The 20,245-nt window shown below is 33.5% G+C and overlaps 2 protein-coding genes across 9 annotated transcripts in view; one reads left to right on the top strand and one right to left on the bottom strand.

Moving 5' to 3' along the window:
• The window catches only part of LOC118198526 (zonadhesin-like), a 314,579-nt gene that overhangs the window by 87,510 nt on the left and 206,824 nt on the right, over positions 1–20,245 (bottom strand). The window contains exons 40-47 of one of the 2 annotated variants that reach the window (XM_085809500.1): positions 19,546–19,804; positions 17,138–17,314; positions 16,975–17,057; positions 15,140–15,319; positions 13,002–13,175; positions 12,170–12,349; positions 6,326–6,496; positions 4,943–5,113 (exon numbers count right to left, since the gene is read on the bottom strand). In XM_085809500.1, coding sequence (XP_085665626.1) covers positions 4,943–5,113; positions 6,326–6,496; positions 12,170–12,349; positions 13,002–13,175; positions 15,140–15,319; positions 16,975–17,057; positions 17,138–17,314; positions 19,546–19,804 — 1,395 coding nt within the window. The remainder of the gene's footprint in view (positions 1–4,942; positions 5,114–6,325; positions 6,497–12,169; positions 12,350–13,001; positions 13,176–15,139; positions 15,320–16,974; positions 17,058–17,137; positions 17,315–19,545; positions 19,805–20,245) is intronic. The other variant, XM_085809501.1, reaches the window with a different exon arrangement.
• Positions 1–20,245, top strand: part of LOC146992913 (general transcription factor II-I repeat domain-containing protein 2-like) — a 285,508-nt gene that overhangs the window by 106,978 nt on the left and 158,285 nt on the right. The window lies entirely within an intron of this gene.

Below are 20,245 nucleotides of genomic sequence, written 5' to 3'. Positions count from 1 at the left end.
CTCCTGATATGCTATGTGTAACGTGTATACGAGCCAGTTTCCCTTAAAAAGTCCTCTACGAAGGCATCCTTCCCTTAAGGCAGATAGCCCTCGAGTGCTTTGCCGTAATCTAATAAACCAAACCAAAACCAAACCTGATATGCTAAGAGCTGCTGTTGAGAATGCAGTAACATGATTTAACTTGCTTTCGGAAAATGCTGGACGCTACATTGAACATGCTTTGTAACACGTTTCGGAAAATATTAAACACATTTTAAACAGATGTTTTCGTGTCTTATTTCATTTAACAATATTGTATACAGCGCCATTTTTCCCCTGATGGTGAGTTTTTTAACTCTTTTTTTTTTTTTTTTTTCCGCCGAAAATAAATTCCCATAACCTCCTTTACACGATTCTCAAGTTTGATAACATTTGGTCCGGTAGTTTTCCTTCTATGACCATTTCAATTTGAAACTTTAATTATAACCACCATGTAAATTAAACTTTAAAAGTTTGACAGTTTGGTTCAAGTCCGAGCTTTAAAAATATATATATAAATATAATCTTTTATATTAATTCTCTTAGAAAGAATGTTTCAAGAAGCTAATTTTTCTCTCGCGTTATAGACTGTATAAAAAAAAAAAACATGATCTTTAGTATGATTTAGATTGTTTTAGCCGATATAAGAATCGGGTCACTCGGTGGTACAGAATAAACCCTGCTGGACTGTTTTATTTCTTTGTCATTTAGCAAAAATCTTTTAATTAAAATATTTATCCTTTGGACTTCGCTTTAAACTTTATTTATAGCTAAAATGACTAGAAAATGAAAAGCTGTCTTTAGCTGAAACGCAAATCATATAATTGATATTTTAAAAAATTGATAAGAATGCAAAATGTATGGAAGTCTAGCAGTCGAAAAATCTTAATTTTCTTGTGTGAGCACTGAAAATAACTGTAGAAGGAAAGAAGAAAATTAGGGAGAAAAGTAAGCAAAAATTTGCAGGGAAATTTGGCTGTCAGACATACCAAGATGTTCAAAAATTTGGACGCTTTCGAATATACTTTCAGGATACTTTAAAGAATTTAGGTGTTCAAAGAGAAAACACTTGGACGTGTACGCCAGCAAATACCATCAATTGAGCTTGTGTTAACAGAAAAGACAAAACGATATCATTGCAGATTAAAGTGAAGGGCGACTGGTTTTAAACTATATGGTTGTGTAAATTACGTTATAGAACATCATATCGCATCATAAATGGTAAATCCCATGATTTTCTCAGTCGAATTATTTGAAGATTCAGGAGTTTATCCAGTGATGTATGTGGATGTCACCTAAAGATGTTTTTTTTTCCTTTCCTGATGAAACAGCGGCCGAGCGGTAAAGTCGCTGAACACTGGTAGTTCGGTCCGAGGTTCGAATCCCGCGAACGGGCTGGCTGCATGGGCGTTTTCGTGGTTTTCCCCATGTATAACGTGTATACGAGCTAGTTTCCCTTAGAAAGTCCTCCAAGAAGGCATCCCTCCCCTTAGGCAGATAGCCGTAGTGTGCTTTGTCATAATAAAATAAACCAAAACCTTTTGATGGAACCAGTTATTCCTTTCATCTCATACCTTCAAAATGTTTAGCCTCTAAAGACTGATAAAGGCTCTGACGAAATACTTCGTGAAGAACTTTCTAAGGGAAACCAGCTGTCATACGCGGTACACATGAGAAAATCCACGAAAACGCCCATGCAACCAGCCCGTTTACCGGGGTTCGAACCCCGGAGTGAACTACCAGTGTTCAGCAACTTTACCGCTCGGCCGTTTGTGGGCCTTTATGAAAAGGAAGGCGATAACTTTATTTAAAATGATTGTCAGAAATACCAAAATGTTTCGAAAAGTTGGATACTTTTCAATATACTTTCAGAATGCTTAAAGAAAAAGAGAAGAAAAATAAATTTGTTCGTAAAATTTAGTATTCGTATTTTTTTAAATTTAAAACTTTTCAATCTTATGATATTTGATTCTTGCGATTTCAAAAATAAAATATTTGACTAAAATATGAATAACATTTTAAGAAACCAAATGTAGGATAAAATTGTGTAAAACAATGGGCACAATGATAAAACTGTTTAAAGCAGTGTATGCAAGTCGTCCTAAGTTAAAATATCGGTTATACATCTCTCTTATTTATATATATTTTTTCTGAACGGAACATTGAAAGGCGTGTAAAACTGTGCTTTACTGTATTTTCTTTTTAATATAGTATGCAGTTTTTAAACGCATCGTAGTCTGGGTTACAAAGTATTCTTCCGAAAGAAACGCAGTTCAAATAAATAAAATCAAATTCTGGAAAATTGATATTAATAAATATATTTAAAATGCTCAGTTCGAAGGAATAAATAGAAAAATTTAAAACAATTATCTGAAGAGACAATGCAACACAAACAATTAAAATAAAAGTATAAAAATTTAAAAATGACCTAAAATAATAACTATGACGAAAAATATATATAAAGGAAACTATTTGAAAAAAAAAATAAATAAACGCTGCACCTTTATTTACGCAGTTCGAATAGGTAAATAGAAATTTTTAAAACAGTTATTCAAAAAAAAAAAAAAAAAAAAAAAGTGCAACTTAAAAAATTAAAATGAAATTCGAAAAAGAAAAAATTACTTAAAATAATAAGTTATAATTATAAATATAATATAAAGAATATTATTTGGAAAAAAGGAACGATGGTGACTTTTTTTCCTCTCACGGGAAAGGAAACTAGGTTGCCATATATTAAGAAGTTCGCCAAGTGAAGTTTTCTTGGCGCAAACTGACAAAAAAGTGCCAACATAAATTTGTGAATTTCTCCGTAAATTTCGCTCCAAATTTTACAAAATTTCATATTTAGGCGTAATTTGAGTCGTAGAATCGAAATATGTAAAAAAATTGGAAAGAAAAAGTCCGATTTTGTGTCAAAATACCTATGTTAGAATAGTGCTATATATAAATCTAATATACATCCTAAGTCGCGCTTTCGAGACTTGACGAACGCAATTTGAATTTTGTCAATCGGCCCAGCAGATCGGGAGATATAGGACTGTCCCATTTTTTTTGAGCAGTGTACATATATATTACAGGGTGTCCCATAAATGTTGCGCCAAAGTTATGGGGAGATAGGGCACATCATAAGGATTAAGAATTGCATAGGAATCCATGCCCGGAAATGTCAGGGGTAAGTGGTAGCAGAGGTAGAAGATGGGAAAGGAAACAAGAGAGTGCTTAATTTGAAACATTTATTGGACATGAATACAAATGGCATTTCGACAACTTGAATGTTACAACAGATGCTCGAAGTTTGCACCATTAGACGCCAAATAAGCCTGACACCGACGGACCATTAATTGCCAGGCATGTTCAAACACACCGGGAGTTTCTTTGATTGTAGCAGCTGTGCAGACGAATCTTGCCATGACATCCGTTTCAGACATAACAGGATCGTGATAGACGACGCGTTTGATGGCTCTCCACAAAACGAAATCAAGGTTCGATAAATACGGTGAGCGTGGGGCCCAGGGAACCAGTCAACCACGCCCAATCCATCGATGCGGGAATGATCTGTCCAAATGGCTACGAACATCTAGTCCAAAATGAGAAGACGCCACATGATGTTGGAACCACATGTTACGCCTCACATTTGGTGGAACATCGTCAAGGAAACCAGGAAGAACCTACTCCAGAAAGATCAGATAATTCGCGGCATTCAATCCGGATGGTAAAAATTACGGCCCGACTAAGCAGTCGCCGACACATTAACTTTGAAGTGCTGTTATGCCGCGAGATGCTTCACACCGTGGGGCCTTTCCTGAGCCCACAAATGCTGATTGTAGTGATTGAATACGCCATCCCTATTGAATGTGGCCTCATCCGTAAACAACACATAAGCTGGGAAATTAACATCACGGGAACTTTCTTGCAGAAACTACTTTGCGTAACGCACACGTTTAGGACAGTCATCGGGGAGCAGTAACGGAACCTTTGGAGACGAAAGGCGTGGAAGGAGTCGGCGTTCACGACACGCTGGACACTGGTACGAGACATTCTTAATTGAGAGGCAATGGCACCTATGCTGGTCTTTGGATTACTCTCCACCGTATCCAATACACTTTCTTCCCTAACGACCGAGCGAGTCGACCCTGGCCTGCTCTCACTTGTCCTGTCACTTCTTAATGACCCGTAGTCGCACAAATTTTGATGCAGACGTGCAAAATAACTGTGGTTTGGTTGACGTCTGTCGAGAAGTGTTCTCGATAAATGCGTGCAACGGCTCCTCGATTACCCTCAAGCTATTCCATATAATAAGTGCATGTCTGCAAGCCCTCCGTTCGTATAGCGTTCCATGTTTTTCGTATGGTGCCTACCGCTCGAATGAGGCAATCCTCACTTTCCACTAGCACTCTCCTGTATAGCACCCCCTGGCGGCGTACAGTGACGTTTCTGGGCATGGGTTCCTATGCAATTCTTAATCCTTATGATGTGCCTTACCTTCCCCAGAAGTTTGTCGCAACATTTACAGGACACCCTGTATATATATATACATATATATATGTATATATATATATATATATATATATTTACAATTTATGTATATATATAGTTAGATAGATACATCTATCTATATATATATATATGAAGAATAAACACATAGAAATTTTAGTAAAATAATCATTTTGTGTCTTTTCTCAAATAATTTATTTCGAATGTTTAACGTATTTCTGAGCTTGCTTTTAAAGTTACTCATGAGTTAAATATTTTAAGAAAATGTTTTATTGTCATATTCACAGACATGTTTATTGCCAAATCTGTCCTGTTTTGTTGTCTATTTTACTCGAAAGGATGCATGAAATACTTCATGTAAAGCGAATTTTGGCTAGAAACTAAGCTTATAGAAGCTTATGTTTTTAAACTTTAAGTGAAGAATTAATACCTTACAAATGCATGTTTCACAAGAGTTCCGTGGATTTGTGAAATTTGTCCCATTCATATAGAAGTTTGTCGCAAACTGGCAGTTTAAACATTCCAAGCAACATTCTCCTAACGCTGGGTGTTGGCACATTACTTCAGAGCACTCCTTTTCTACACATCGTACATTTCCAGCCTATATATAAAATGAAATGCAATAAAATGATGCAAGTCAAAATTTTTATATTAAAAAATTCCGAGAAATAACTAATAAACAACAGGAATATAGTGCACTGAAACGCATACAATAGGCGCGCATGAAAAAGAAAAATAACGGTAGGTTGTGTAAAGATAAGGCACTTGGCTTTACGTGAATTTTAACTACCTAAAGAAATGCACTGATCCCATTTAGAAACACATTAATTTAACACATTTAGCGTTCGTTTCTCCTTAGCTCTGTATTGGGCGTTTTTCAAAGTACTTAACGACCAACTAATTACTTAAAAACTCAACAAGGTATTCCTTAATCGCAGCTAGCCTTGCAAAAATAACATATTAAACACAAACATAATTTTACTTAGTAGCCCATGTAGATTGCTACTTAATATAAAAATCTATAACTTAAAAAGTCGGTCTTATGGAAGCTAAAAATTTAGAATCAACAATTAAATTCGCAGCAATGCATGCATTTGTCTTTTATTATACTTTTTTTTGTTCATAAATAATTCGCCTAGACGGTATAGTAGTTAGAGGAATATACTACGTCACCGAAGGGCCCGGGTTCGAATCCCGGAGAACACATGGATGTTTGTAAATGTATAGTGTCGGTGCGACATGGCGGCACTCTAAATATGCGGTGAGCCGAAAGTCCTCTCGTGTGAATTGGTGGAAGGGAAGAGGGGTGTGAGACCCCCCCTCATCCTCCTGGGGTGCTCTTCCTCAAAATTGGGGGTGCAAAATGGAAGTCTAACCTCTTCGGAGTAGGCTCTGGCAACCAGTGCTCCATGTAATATGGACAAGACAACAACAACAAGCAATCAGGAATTTCAGAATTCAATTTTCTTTAAATTTGATGTTATTGAAGCTAGATCCTACAGGAATTTAATTAGAAAGCTGCAGTTTAAGTGTTGAAATTATAGTCTTTATATTCGAATCAACACTCCGCATCACGTGCTTGGCAAAAATAATTCAAGTTCAATGCAATTTATCACAACCTTACCTGATATCTTTCGAATTCATGCATAAGATTCAAGATAGGATGTTAAAATGTACAAATTATTAAATTCGTTTTCAAATAACATCAAGGCATATTTTTATTACGAGAACGAAGAATATTTATGTCAAGTCACGATGTGCGTGTGAAAATTTTTTTATTAAAAGAATTTTAATTGAAAGAACATATACGTACCGAGCAGATACAGTTTTCGCAAGGATTTGTCGGATTTATAAAACTTTCTTCATCAAAATAAACATAGTCCTGAAATTTGCAATTCGAGCATTCTAAGCAACAGTTTCCTAAAGTCGGGTGCGAACAGATAATGTCAGGACATTCTTTCACGTCACACAATATTTCTCCTTCCTATAAAATAGAACCACTTAAAAGTAACTCATAAAACAATCGCAGTGAAATGAAACATAAATTTTTATTTAATTAAAAGTAAATTTAATTGGAAGTTACTAAGCCATATTAATACATTACATTTAAGTTCTGATGCATCCATTTAAGTTCCAACTAAAATGTTTTGAGCTGCGAAAGGAGGACCTATTATTCGCTAACAATTCAAAATATCTGCAGCAATTCTAGCGATTCTAACGAAGTTATAATTTCAAACGTGGGGGATGGGAGAAGGAAGAAAAACCAAAATAATGGAAAATTTTTAATCACTAAGTTTCAGAGCATTTCGCCTTTTAAAACGGGTAAATGTGCGATTTGCTTGGTTAATGAATGAGGGTGAGAGAAGTTACAATTATGCATATGTCTTATATAACACTTAATTTTTGGACAAATAGTAGTAAATGCTATAATTTATTTAATAAGCTAATTTTAATTTTATTTAAAATTCTTTTGTTTACAGTAACAGTAAATGTTCCATGAAAGTTACTGACAGAAGTAAATTATGTCTCCTTCACCGCGCGTTGAAAGGATAGAAAATGTATTCTCAAAACACTATCGCATTACAATTTTGCTTTTTTCTTTCTAATAAGTTTCCTTTTCCTAACTGCAATAAGAAAAAAGATCACTTCCTGAATGTAATATTTTTTTTGGCAAATAATTTACACAGCGTACATTAATAATGCACAGAATTCTGACTTTTTTCATTTGATCAAATGAGAAACGACAAAAAGAGTGAGAAGTGTGAAATGATTTTTAGGGATATCGTAAATTATGCGTACCCACAATGCACAGGGAAACACTTTGGGAAACCATATACGTTTCAAAGTAATATATATCTCAGTATCACCTTCGGAAATAATTTGCAATACTAAATCAGATAATTTCATATTTATTGACTTTTGTTTATATCAATTTTGCATGCAAAATGCGTGTTTTTTTTATAAATGTATAACGTTCTTGGTTCATTTAAATGAAAAATTGCATCTATTCGCTTCGTTTTTGAAACAAGAATTATGATCTCTATAAGTCGCAAGTAGTGGTAAAATGACAGTTCTGCACCATTGGGTTGAAAGCGTGGCCAATCACCTCATAACAAAAGACCTGGCTAGGGGCAGCATCATCAAGGACATCACAACAAAGGGCGTAAACAATAACGTCACGAGTGAAGTTGAGTTGCTTCAGGTTGCTGGTTGAGTTGTACGTCTCATACTGCTTCGGTGAATTTCTGTTTTTTAAAATTGGCAACAAATCAAGAAGATTTTTGTTTCCAGGAAATACTCACGGCGTCTTTATTGACGAAAAAAGAAAATTATATATTTTGGAAAATTTTTTAAAAAGCAAATTCCATCATTCAAAGTGCAGGATCAAACCCTCAAACAAAATATCGGATCAGCTTAGTAGTTTGAATGTTTTAACCACTAAGCTGATGTGATGAATTCAAATTTAGGTTAAAAGGCTATATAGGAAAAAGACATAAGAATCCCCTAATCAATTGCAATTATGCCTGCAGTAGTCTATCAGTAGATGTCACTGTTGCGGTGTATTTATATACTGTTTTATGTGTTATTTTATCCTAGGTCTATATTTCTAAAGAATTTCATAAATTTCTATTGATTTTACTCTATGCCTTAACGACAGTGGGAATATATTATTTTCACTGTGATATAGATATGAAGAACATTTAATTGTATTATTAAAATGAACTTAAAGTATCAGGATCCAGCTGATGTTGCAAGTTTTGGTGGTGTTGCTGCCTTACATCGTGCTGCAGGAGGTGCTGCAGGTGCTAATTGCAACTGATTAGTTTCCCGGAAAGAAATACAACGTAAAAACAACAACAGTCTACGTATATTCAATCTACGTAAACATAATATGTAATATCCTTTCAATCTACTATCCTGTCTTCAATTAATGTACAAATGTACTGTCAGAATATGAAAAGGATTTTTTAAATTAATGACCGACAGTGTGCACGGCAGAACTATGGAAAACCTGAAGAAGCATGTTGATGTCTAGTTAGTAAATACTGAGAGGAAAGAAAAAAAATAGTAATAGCTCCAACCTTTCATAATTTCATAATTTCTTATAACAACTTGGTTATCAAAACACACAGCTGAGAAACTCACTCACAAATCTGAAAAATACACACAAAAAAAGGTACGTACGAAGGCAGAAAATGCATACAAATATACAATATATAAAAAGAAATACATACAAAAGCTGAAAATACAAACAAAAAAGGGATACAGAGACCTAAAAATTCCCCATTCATCTAAATAGACCTAATTATGTAGGATTTATTATAGAACCTGGTAAATGTCACATGTACAATTCTCATTATAATAATGTCAAAAGTCAATATGGAGAGACGGAAACCTTACTTTTTACCGATACAGGTTCTCTCTCGTACGAGATTTTAACTGAAGGTATACACCGAAACTCATATCTCGATATGAGTTTCCATATGCATATGTATGATACATCAGATTATCCGAAGAGCCATCCTTTATACGATCTTAACTATAAAGGGAAAATTGAATGTTTCAAAGATGAAATGAATTCAGAACCGATAATGAAATTTATAGGTTTGAGACCGAAAATGTATTCTTTACTGCTGAAGAAAATACAGAAGAAAACAGCTAAAGAAGTAAATCGCAGTATCATTAAAATAAAACTTACATATTTATAAAAATAAAAATTATAGAGAATACTTAAATACAAAAATTATAGAGAGTATCTAGAGGAATCGACATTTACAGAGAACTGCAATATAACATTCAACAAGTAAAAATCATCATCTTTTTACCATAGGTGTAAATAAAACAGCACCTTCTGCTTTTGATGACAACAGATATATTCTGAATGATGGACTTCATTTCTTTGCATATTGTTATAAAAAGTAAAAGATGTTTAATGGGGAAGAAGGAAGGGATTTATAACGTCGGATTGAGGCGGGAAGAATAAAAAAAAATTTTTTTCATATCATTTTATTTTTTAAAAGAGGAACAATTGTCTTTAGAGGAGAGTTGCTTTTACTTTTTACTTCCTTGTACGAAGTAAAAAGGAAGTATTGCAATCGCAAAAAGTTTCAGGCAGCATATTTCAACGAAAATATCCATTTTGACCGCTATCGAATGCAATTTAACGATGTTTTTGGGTGATATCTGTACGTAAGGACAGAATAAAATACTCTTTTCCTTCAAAAAAATTATAAAACTGCTTTAAAATTAATTCTGAAGAGAAATTTTCTTGGCGTCTGCACAAACGTATCTCGCATAACTCAAAAACGAGTAGCCTCAGAACGTTGAAATTTTGTATATAGGACTGCTATAACATGTAGATGTGCACCTCGTATTTTGGTTGCAATCGGCCGCACCAAACGTACATAAATATATTTATATATATATCCACTCTGTTACCCGGCTCAGTGCTCTCAGTTTCTTTACTCTTATATGTTTGTAAATTGTACATTTTTTGCTTTAAAAATGATCGAATTATGTTGTTCTTATCTTTCGGTTAAGGTTTTTATGCCTTTAGTAAATCTCTATGCAATATTTTTAGAATTATCAGCAATTTTAAAGTTGTTTAATTGCCGCCAAGCCTTTTTTAATGGCGGCCATTGATGTTTACATTTGAAACAGGAGACTAGTGGATTTGTTGCCAATCTAGAGAAACTTAGCTTCGCAACAACAAAGATAACGCATTCATTTATTATTGCCAATTAAATTATGCTTAATTCTTTCTGGAAATTTATCGAGGAAAAATAAGTGTTTGAAATTTACTTTGTAATTTTTAATATAGATATTTTGAGTTTTTATGTATTTTTGCCTTCTCGCGAAGTGAGAACTGAATTAATTAAATGAGAAATACTCAATCGTCTGTGAAAAACTGTTTTTTTTTTTTTTTTTGTTTTTGTTTTGTTTGCTTAATTTCTTTTATGCATCGTTCTAGCTTTGTTATAGTATTTGAATAGAACATGTGGCAACGATTAGATAATTCTATTCTTTAAATGATATAAATTTTGTGCATTATGAGTTATAATATGAACGAAATATATAAGTTAACTGTTATATAATTATTGGATTATATAACAGTTAACTTAGTTTCCGTTATATAATTATTATATAAGTTAACTGTCATATAATTATTAATACTGTTAAGTGAATCTAGCGCCAGAGTGTCGCTATGGTAAACAACTACTAGAGTGAATTTTAAAGAATGCATTTATTCTACTGTAGTTTATGCGCTGTCGGCGAAGTAGATTTAATTCAATCCAATAAGTTTAAATGAAATGCAAGAAAAATGCGTATAATTTAATATTCCAATTTAATATTCCAATAGAAGGAAGTCATGTGGTGTACACATCAGATTTTTTTCTCTCGTAATGTACACTGCTTTCAGAGAATAATTTAAATGACTTAAAAAAATATCCAAAACATATAAATTTCTTTTTTGGACAGTAGAGAAGACCCATGAGCATTTCCTCAAATAAAAATTCTATTTAACCGTTGCCAGTTTTCAAAAATATTAAATTCACTAAAGTAGCAGGAAACGTATAATTCAACCAGCAAACCTAAAACAAATCACCTCCACTAGTGACATCACTAGCGATCTTCTGTTGTGATGTTACATGGACCTTATACCATTTCTTATAAGGTTCATGCATCCCAGTCTGTGATGTCACTGGCTACACTTCTAACCCTCTGACTCAGAACTGTCATTTTATCATTACTGTCTCCGCTAGAGGCGCTGTTAATATTTCGAATTAGAAGCACATAATAGTTCTTCTGTAAGTAGACTCTATTATGTGACTCTGCTCTTCATTGGAAAGTTAAAAAGAGTGTAGGGTTTATATTTATTTTAACTAACATTTATTTTAAGCTATCTTTCCTGTCAAGCCTTTACTTTTCCCTAGAATTGCCAATGCCAGAGTATGTAAATCGTAGTAGAACGCGCAGAGTATTCAAATTTTAGCAGAAGTAAATTGAGTTAAATAGAAGGGAAACGAGATTGTAAGTGTGCTTCTTGAATCACGAGCGTGAAGGTTGCTTGGTAGAAAGTTTAAGAACAGTTCGTTGAATCCTTCAAATTCTTAATCAGAAAGTTTGCTGAATCTCAGCTGTATCTTAGAACGCGGTTAAGTTAGTTACGATTATAGAGCCTCATAGGTAGTGACTTCGTTATTTATTCATCCTGTCATTTATTTTTAGTTGCATTTTTGTCTATTTTGTTCAACCGACGGATCGGCGTAGTTTGTGAGCGTCAAGTGAACGCAACTGTGATTTCTAAAGTGAAATAAAAAGGGAGTTAAACGCTTCTTAAGAGTCTGTGTAATTTCCAGTTCATAGCAGTCACTACTACTGTTGCTGACAAGTTGGGGCCTCCCAACATCATAAGAGTACAAACTATTGTTTATTTTTTATGCGTATAAGGGATTAATAAAGAAGCATACTTTAAAGACTCATTCTACTTGCTTACACATTCGCAAGCAGATTTGGTACACACAAGTAGAAATATAAACTAATGCATCGAAACATGCGGCATTTCCATTAGATACCAGACGTAAAACTGATTATTATCAGAATCAAATGAGTAGTATCATATAATATCATAAAATTAGAAATAAATGTAAATTACCAAGCATATGCATTCTTGACAGGGATCCGATGAGGGTGAAAAAGTTTCACCACTGTCATATTTTTCGCCAATGTACATGCAGTGTTTAGGGCAATAAGGGCAACAAGACTGAGGATCTTCTATTGGATTATTGCAGTTTATAGGTTCACACAGCTTTTTGGAACACAGAACTTCTCCTTCCTACGAGATAATATATGGTCGGTATCATATTTTCCATTACACATTTAGTAAATATAAAATTTAAAATGAGAAGAATAAAAGTGTAAAATGTTAAAAAATAGCGAAGTTCTTCCAAATGAACAATACGTATCAGAACATAATATAAAGTTTCAAATATCAATTTTTTCTGAATGGTAAATCAAAGTTAGCAAACATATGCATTGTTAATAAGTGACCGAGTGCATGTGTACTCATATCACTACTACATAATAGTGATATAAAAGAATAGTTTTATGAAAAATGAATTTAAAAAATTAGTGTTAAGTACAAAAGGTGAAGCTGATCCAATAGTTTATTAATTAACAAAAGATCACTTCCTGAATGTAATAAATATAATATTTTTTGGCAAGTAATTCACACACAGTAAATTAAATTCCTCTATTGCCAGCAATATTTAATGTATTCATGAAGTTACTATACATAAATAACGCACAGAATTTTGACCTTTTTTCTTTCAGAAAATTAGAAATATTCACATAAGCTTGTGATTACTTAGTATTTATTACATATGTTATGTAAAATGTCTTTAAAGTTTACTGATTTAATTGATAAATAACTTTATTATTTTTGGCACGAAGTTGTATTTTATCTTTAATTTAAGATAAATTATTACCAAACAAATGCATATTTCACAAATGTTACGTGGATTTGTGAAGTTTGTCCCATTGGAATAAATATTCGACGCAAAATTGCAGTTCATGCATTCCAGACAACACTTTCCATAAGCTGGGTGTTGACACAATACTTCAGGGCATTCCTTTAACTCGCAGTACACATCTCCACCCTGCTGTAAAAGAACAAATCAACTTGCAGTTTAAAAGTTCTTCGAGGAAGCAAAATATAAGAATTACAAGACGAAAGAAAACTTAGCATTATAATATAGTTATTTCACACAAAATAAAGTGTAACTGAAATCTTTTATCAGCCTTAAGAAGGCAAAAAGAGAAATTGTTTGTTCTAAATATAACAAGTTAAAAAAATAACCAGTTTTCATCTGTACTGAGAAATTATTAAAATGTACGGCTATGAATATAAGCTTGAAATAATTTTTTTTTTTTTTTTTTTTTTTTTAAATTCAAGCTAGGAAGTTTAATTTCTAACCAACTCTAAAACTTAGCGGTTAGCTGAATTGAGGTTTAAGGTTTACCCTGAGTGATTTGGGGAACTAAAGAAGAACTTTTTAATATTCATGTTATTTTTAAGCTATTTTTGGCTGTTTCTTGTGCCTAATATTTATTTTGCTTATTTTTATAATAAATTGTGAATTCATTCCTGTCTATTCGGGGTACTCATTTTTGGAGATATCAACAACAGATCGTTACAGTATGAAAAAGTATGATAAAAAACATTTTATGTGTTCAAATCCGATATTCTTCTTGCAATTCACTTAACATAACGAGAATTATTAATATTCATAAAGGAAAGTTTGAAATGAAGTAATACGTTTAGTAGTAGATTAGAGCTCAGCTAATTAAGTGTAACTAGTTTTAACAAGCAAATATTTTCAAGCTATAATTTATCTGTTGAAGAGAACACTGATGAAGCAAATTAGATTTTTAAAAATAATTGAGCCAAAAATTCGTTACTTAAATAGTATGAAGATATTTTGAAAAGGAACCTAACAATTTTTCGAAAACAAATTAATATCTGTTTCTGTAACGAAATGATAATGGAAACATGCATGCAGCAAAACTTTTACTTAATACTCATTACATTTGATTGCTTTTCGATTGTTTGAAGTTCTGCTTTATATCTTCATTATATTTTCTTTCTTTTAAAATTAAATAAAGTAGATTTTCTAAAGCAGATAATCCAGATTATGCGACTCATTTCTGTTTTACTTCTTAAACGATTTTCTCTACTGTTAATTAAAATTATTATAGTTATTATTATTAAAACTAATATCAGTTAAAGGAGCAGGTAATAGATTAGCATGATTTTCTTTTCATTAACAATAAAGGAAAATCAATTTGTATTATGTGCAAATTCTAATGAAGTTCAATGAAACATACCAAGTTTACATACCTAAACTGAATGCGTAGAAAACTTCCCTGATATGGCTTTGCCCTTCATTTTCATTCTGAGGACATTTCGAAAACTACGGAGTTTCTTTCTTTCAGAATGTATTAATTGTATATTTCCTTTTTTGTTTCATTGTGTTACAATACTTTCTTATGCTATTTCTGGACAAAGTTTAAATTGTGGTCTCTTTGGAATATCATGGCATTCATTTTTACTCAATGAAATCCGGTGCACGAAATGAAGATAGTATTTATCTTTCAAAACTTGATCATAAAACGTTTTTAATAATTCTACATGGATTGCAGCGAAATTTTCGGTGATTATTTTTTCCCCTTCTTCCTCTGTCTTAAACATTCGTTCCACCTCGAATTTATGCAAAAATGAATTAAGAAAGCTAATCATGTATATTTTATTTAACACAATACAGTATAAAGAGTAAAACTGGCATAAATTTCTGCGCATCTTTCAAGATAGCAAGGACGAAATTATACCTATTGCAGTGAAATCGAGAACTTGCGAGGTCTTGAGTTTATCCGGTGATGCTGATGTAACCCAGTATTTTTACTTTTATTATAAAAATACACTTTACTTTAAATGTTTTAATAGAATGGAAGACTGACTTATATAATCTATTATGGAAAATTCAAATCATAGAATATGCAATTAATAAATTATTTAAAACCCTCTATTAGTTATAAAATAATGTCTCCTAGAAGGAAGAAAACATACCACACACTTGCATTCTTGACAGACATCCGATGAATGCGGAATAACAGAATTAAGGTCATACTTTTTACTATTGGATATGCAATAGTTAGGACAGTGAGGACAGCATGCTTCGGAATCGTATATTGGATTAGAACAATTCAATGGTCCGCATGGCTTCTTGGAACAGTGAACACTTCCTTCCTAAAATACGCACAGAAGTTATAGAACGAAATCAAGAAAAAGGGTAATTCATAAGAAATTTTAAAACATTATGCAGAACTGTACTGTTCAAGTAAAAACAGCACAGTTAAAAGAACTATTAAAATAGTGGAAATGTTTAACAGTGAGCATGTTGAGTCACGATTTAATAGTAGCGTTATGAAAAGCGTATTCAATAATGGAACCTAATCATCAGTGAAAAACCTGCTATGCCTACTATAGATTACTATAAAATGTACTTTAATCGCATCGTCAAAATCAATCAAGAAACCAATACTGAGAAAAAGCTTCCTGAAGGTTTTTTGGAACCTGTTTCATTCCAGTAACTCAAAGGTGAGGCATTTAACTAACTCAAAGGCATTTAACTAATGTACTAGTATCAATTTAACATTTCAAAAGTATCTTTTCATTCAGTTCATTGGCAATACAATATTAAGTAGATTTCTAGAGCTCGATTGTAGTAAATATTGTAATATTATAATCTATCTCGACTACTAATGATGTAGTATTATCAAATATATTCGGAAGCTACCTAAGATTTGTAAATGTTCAAAAACTGAATGCGCGCAAAGGTTCGAAGTAAATGGAAGTGTAAGTGTAAAGGAAACATATTCTATCCTCATATTGGTAATTTATCAGGTAATGTTACAAGTAGTATCTTTTTAAACCACATTGTATTATACTGTTTGTTAAAATTGATGATCTTTAATATCCTTAATGATACAGGGCTTCGTTTCGTAGATAGAACTCGACCCATTCATCATTCTGTCACTAAACATTAAGATTACGGAATCGATCTTGGAATCTAATCAAGCGCTCTGCATTACTGCACAGAATATGCAGGACTGATTTTTTAACAATGAGGTGAAGTTGTTAGACTGGTCTTCTCATAGTCTTGGATCTTTATTCCATAGCAGACCTGAGTTATGAACTAAATTGAACGATACTAAATTCAACGAAACAACAGTCTTTTTTTCGATTTCTGGGAGCAGTTTCAGATAGCTGGGACATTAAGCATTTTAGATGTACTAGTGAATCATCATTATGAAGACTTAGTACAAATTACGGTTAGCATGCCTGGATGCGTTGTCACAGATACACGCATGGAACGTTTATCAAGCAATTATTAACTATTAAGTCAAACCTATGTTTTCCAAAACTTTTCTGCGATACCTTCGGCTTCATAGCATATCTGATTTGTTGATTAAGGTTTGCGATCTCAAAGCAAGGAAAGTTTGGTCAAAAAACGTTTTTCAAACGTATATTTTTTGAACTACTGCCTCAACTAAAAGAAACTTTTGTTATTTTAAAGCGAAAATATAAAAAATAAAGTTAAAAATATAAATAGTTATAAACTATGTTTTAAATATTTATGTTTTCAAAGCTTAACTTGAAAACATAAACAATTTTGTGTTTTCATCATTTGAGCGGTGAAACTGATACTTGATTTGAAAATAAGAATATTTACCAATTCTCAGGTGAATTTGATTTAAAATCATAAATAAGTAGAAATGCTAACTGTCTGAATACAAACAGGCATTTAACTAATGTTTTTACCTAGCATGAATATAAATTTAGCATGAATTCAAACATAAAGCCTCTTCATATACCATGTATACAGATATAGAAATTTATACCATGCATGCGCATTCATAACATGGATCATTTGGATGGTCAAATTCTGCCCCAAAACTGTACATCTCTCCGTCATATAAACATCCTGCAAAAGAAGAAAGTGCATTTATTTAATATGTGTTAAAAAAATAAAGTGAAAGGTACAATGCTTTAAAATTTACTGACCCAAATGACATACAGGACAGCAATCTTCTATGACCGGATTTGAACAGTGAACAGTAGCGCAAGTTTTAAACTTGCATTCGATGTTTCCATTTATGCAAGTACAAACTTGACAAGGATCTGAATTATCGTGGTAAATGCTTTCTCCATTCATAAAATGCTCGTTTTTATAGAAGCAATCTAGGAAATATGCATAGTAAAACAACAGAATGAATTAAGCGATCACCAAAAAGAATATTTTACAAATTAATATACACAGGTGAAATAAATTAAGAGAATTTTCATATTTGATTTTCGATCTCCAGAACTACTGGACAGATTTTAATAACATTTGGTATAAACACAGGTTGATATAATACAAACAAAATAAATATTCAACAGTTATAATAGACGTTCGTGTGTAACACTCATGGGAGTCTGAAGGTCTGAAACAGCGGTTGCAGAAGACACAAAAGAAATGGGTTAATAGGGGGTATGGTCCCCTCTTACAGCCATACAGGCCTCGCAGCGTGATGTCATACTGGAAATAAGGTAGATTATCACTGTAAGTGGCAGGTGGTCCCACTCATTCAGCAACGCTGTTTTCAGTTCCTGGATGGTTCTCGGAGGGGAATTGCGAGTTGCAATTGCCCTTCCAAGAGCGTCCCAGACATGCTGTATAGGGCTGAGATCTGGAGACCTGGCTGGCCAATCCATCCGGCGAATATCCTCACTCTCGAGAAATTCGTCGACCAGAACAGCTCTATCGTTACCTCGCGTTATCATCCTGTAAGATGAACTCAGTGCCCACAGCACCCCGAAAAAGGCGAACATAGGGCTACAAGACCTCATCCCTATACCTCACACCAGTCACAGAGCACCTGTCAAAGATGTGGAGAGGTGTGGGTCCATCCAACATGATGCCTGCCCAGACCTTTACACCGCCACCGCCATAATTGTTGATTTCGTGGACATTGGAGGGTAGGTAACGGGTCCCTGCCTCTTTCCATATGAAAGTACGGCGAGAATTGGTATTTAGGCTGAAACGGGACTCGTCGGTGAACGGAACGGTCGCCCATTGCTCCGTACTCCAATCACTAAGCTGCCTGCACATGCTAATCGGACTCTCCTGTCCGTAGACGTGAGCCGGACGCAAACAGCCGGTCTTCTGGCAAACAATTTTCTCTCATTCAGTCTTTTGGAAACAATCACCCTTGTTACATGGGTTCCTGTGGTTGCATACAGGTCCCGAGAGAGCAGAGAAGCTGTAGCTTCTCTGTTACGCCTCGCTAAAATGGACAAATAGCGATCTTCTCTGGCCGTCGTGGCTCTTGGACGGCCTAGCCCAGGCTTTCTCTCGATGGATCCAGTATCCTGGAACTGTTTCCATAGGTTACACACGACACTGGGCGTTAAATTAAACTCTCTGCATATTTGGACTTGCGATTGGCCTGCCTTTAACCTCCCCCCAATTCGCCACTTCATTCCATCATCTAAACGTTGGTGGTTACTCATTTTTACTGCTCCGATGTGAATTTAACCGATTGCTGCAAGATAACACCAAGAAATTCGCCGAGGTGTGCTATAGAACGCAATTCGTCTTACCCTCCACTCGCTTATAAAGCCTATGCCTGTTTTTCTGCTGGCTCTGCCTACACACACGTGTACGCTTACGTATTTGCCGTACAAGAGTTTCATTTATCTAGAAGCAGTGGTTTTTCATTTATCTAGAAGCAGTGGTTTTTCCTTCGGTTCAGTTCTTTTCATGCAATTCGATAAAATATGCAAATTCTCTTAATTTATTTCACCAGTGTATTAACAGATTGCATAATATGAAGGAATAAATAGCCAACAAACATATTTAAAAATATAGAATATCAAAACATTGATAACTTTCTCCTCAGTTGACTATGCTTTCCCATGAGACTCGCTTCATTACCAATTATCGCCTTAGTTCATACACACAAACATCATACAGCAATTTATTTTGAATTGTAGATATTTTTATTAGAAAGTCATACAAAAATGTTTTAAATTCTCATTACGTGAAATTGCAACCTGAGCTTCTTTATGAACTAATTATACTCTAAAAGCACTTTTTGAATCTAATAATAACAGACATGTATTTTACTTTCAACTGTAGTGAAGAGATTAGTTCAAAAAATTTTATTGATATGATAATTTAAATGGTAAAGGTGAAGTTTCAATGCCTGCCTTTAATGATTCTGTAACTAAAATTATTGGATAAGCAGTTTGAACGGACGAAATTTCCGTAGATATTGACGAAAATTTGTTGCATATCTTAATAAAATGAAACGAAGGGATACATTTTAATGCAATGTTTTTACACTAGTTGTTAAACTGGAGTGATATATAGGAGCATTCACAGAACTAAATTTGTTAAATAATGAGAAGAATGTACTTAAACTGACCATCACAAACAGAGCAACAACCATCTGGTGAAGGGTGCTTGCAAGATGGAGTTGGACAACTTATCCGCTTGCAAGTTATGTTCCCTTTCAAGCAAACACATTCCTGGCAGTCGTTGTCGGTATCCAGGAATACTTGATAATCGACGTAAACTAAATTTCCGAGGGAACATCCATCATTGCAAGAATAACAACAAGACGTTTTTACAGGATGAGTGCAGAAGATATCAGGACATTGTTCGAAACAGGTAACATGACCACCCTAATTAAACAGAATAAAATCCTTTTACAATATATTAAAAATATTTTTAGATATTTTTTATATTTTAAGATATATATGTATATATAATATTTTATTATTTATATATCCGATATATTTATAATATATTTTTGGACAATATTAAGAAAATAGATACTGCAGTTAAATGCTTCTTGCTTCCTTATTTAAACTAATTTGTCAGTAATGTCGCTCAATGCCTGCATCTTCTTGTTCTGTTACTTATTACACTGGTGGGCAAAAATTAAGAACGAGGTGGCGAAATTTAGGTAACAGCAGAACGATTAGGCAGAACCAACCGGAAGACCAATCATGAAATCGAAGTATTGGGCATGAGCATATACAAACAATACATGATATATTGTGGGAGTCTAGTAAGGGTATAACGAAGATTTTAATTTACAAAAGCTTAATCAGACCCATTCT

Source organism: Stegodyphus dumicola, chromosome X2 (genome assembly GCF_044657685.1).
Source record: "Stegodyphus dumicola isolate Sdum_Otavi_A_Nest chromosome X2, ASM4465768v1".
NCBI lineage: Eukaryota > Metazoa > Arthropoda > Arachnida > Araneae > Eresidae > Stegodyphus > Stegodyphus dumicola.
This window is presented reverse-complemented; position numbering and strand designations above follow the sequence as displayed.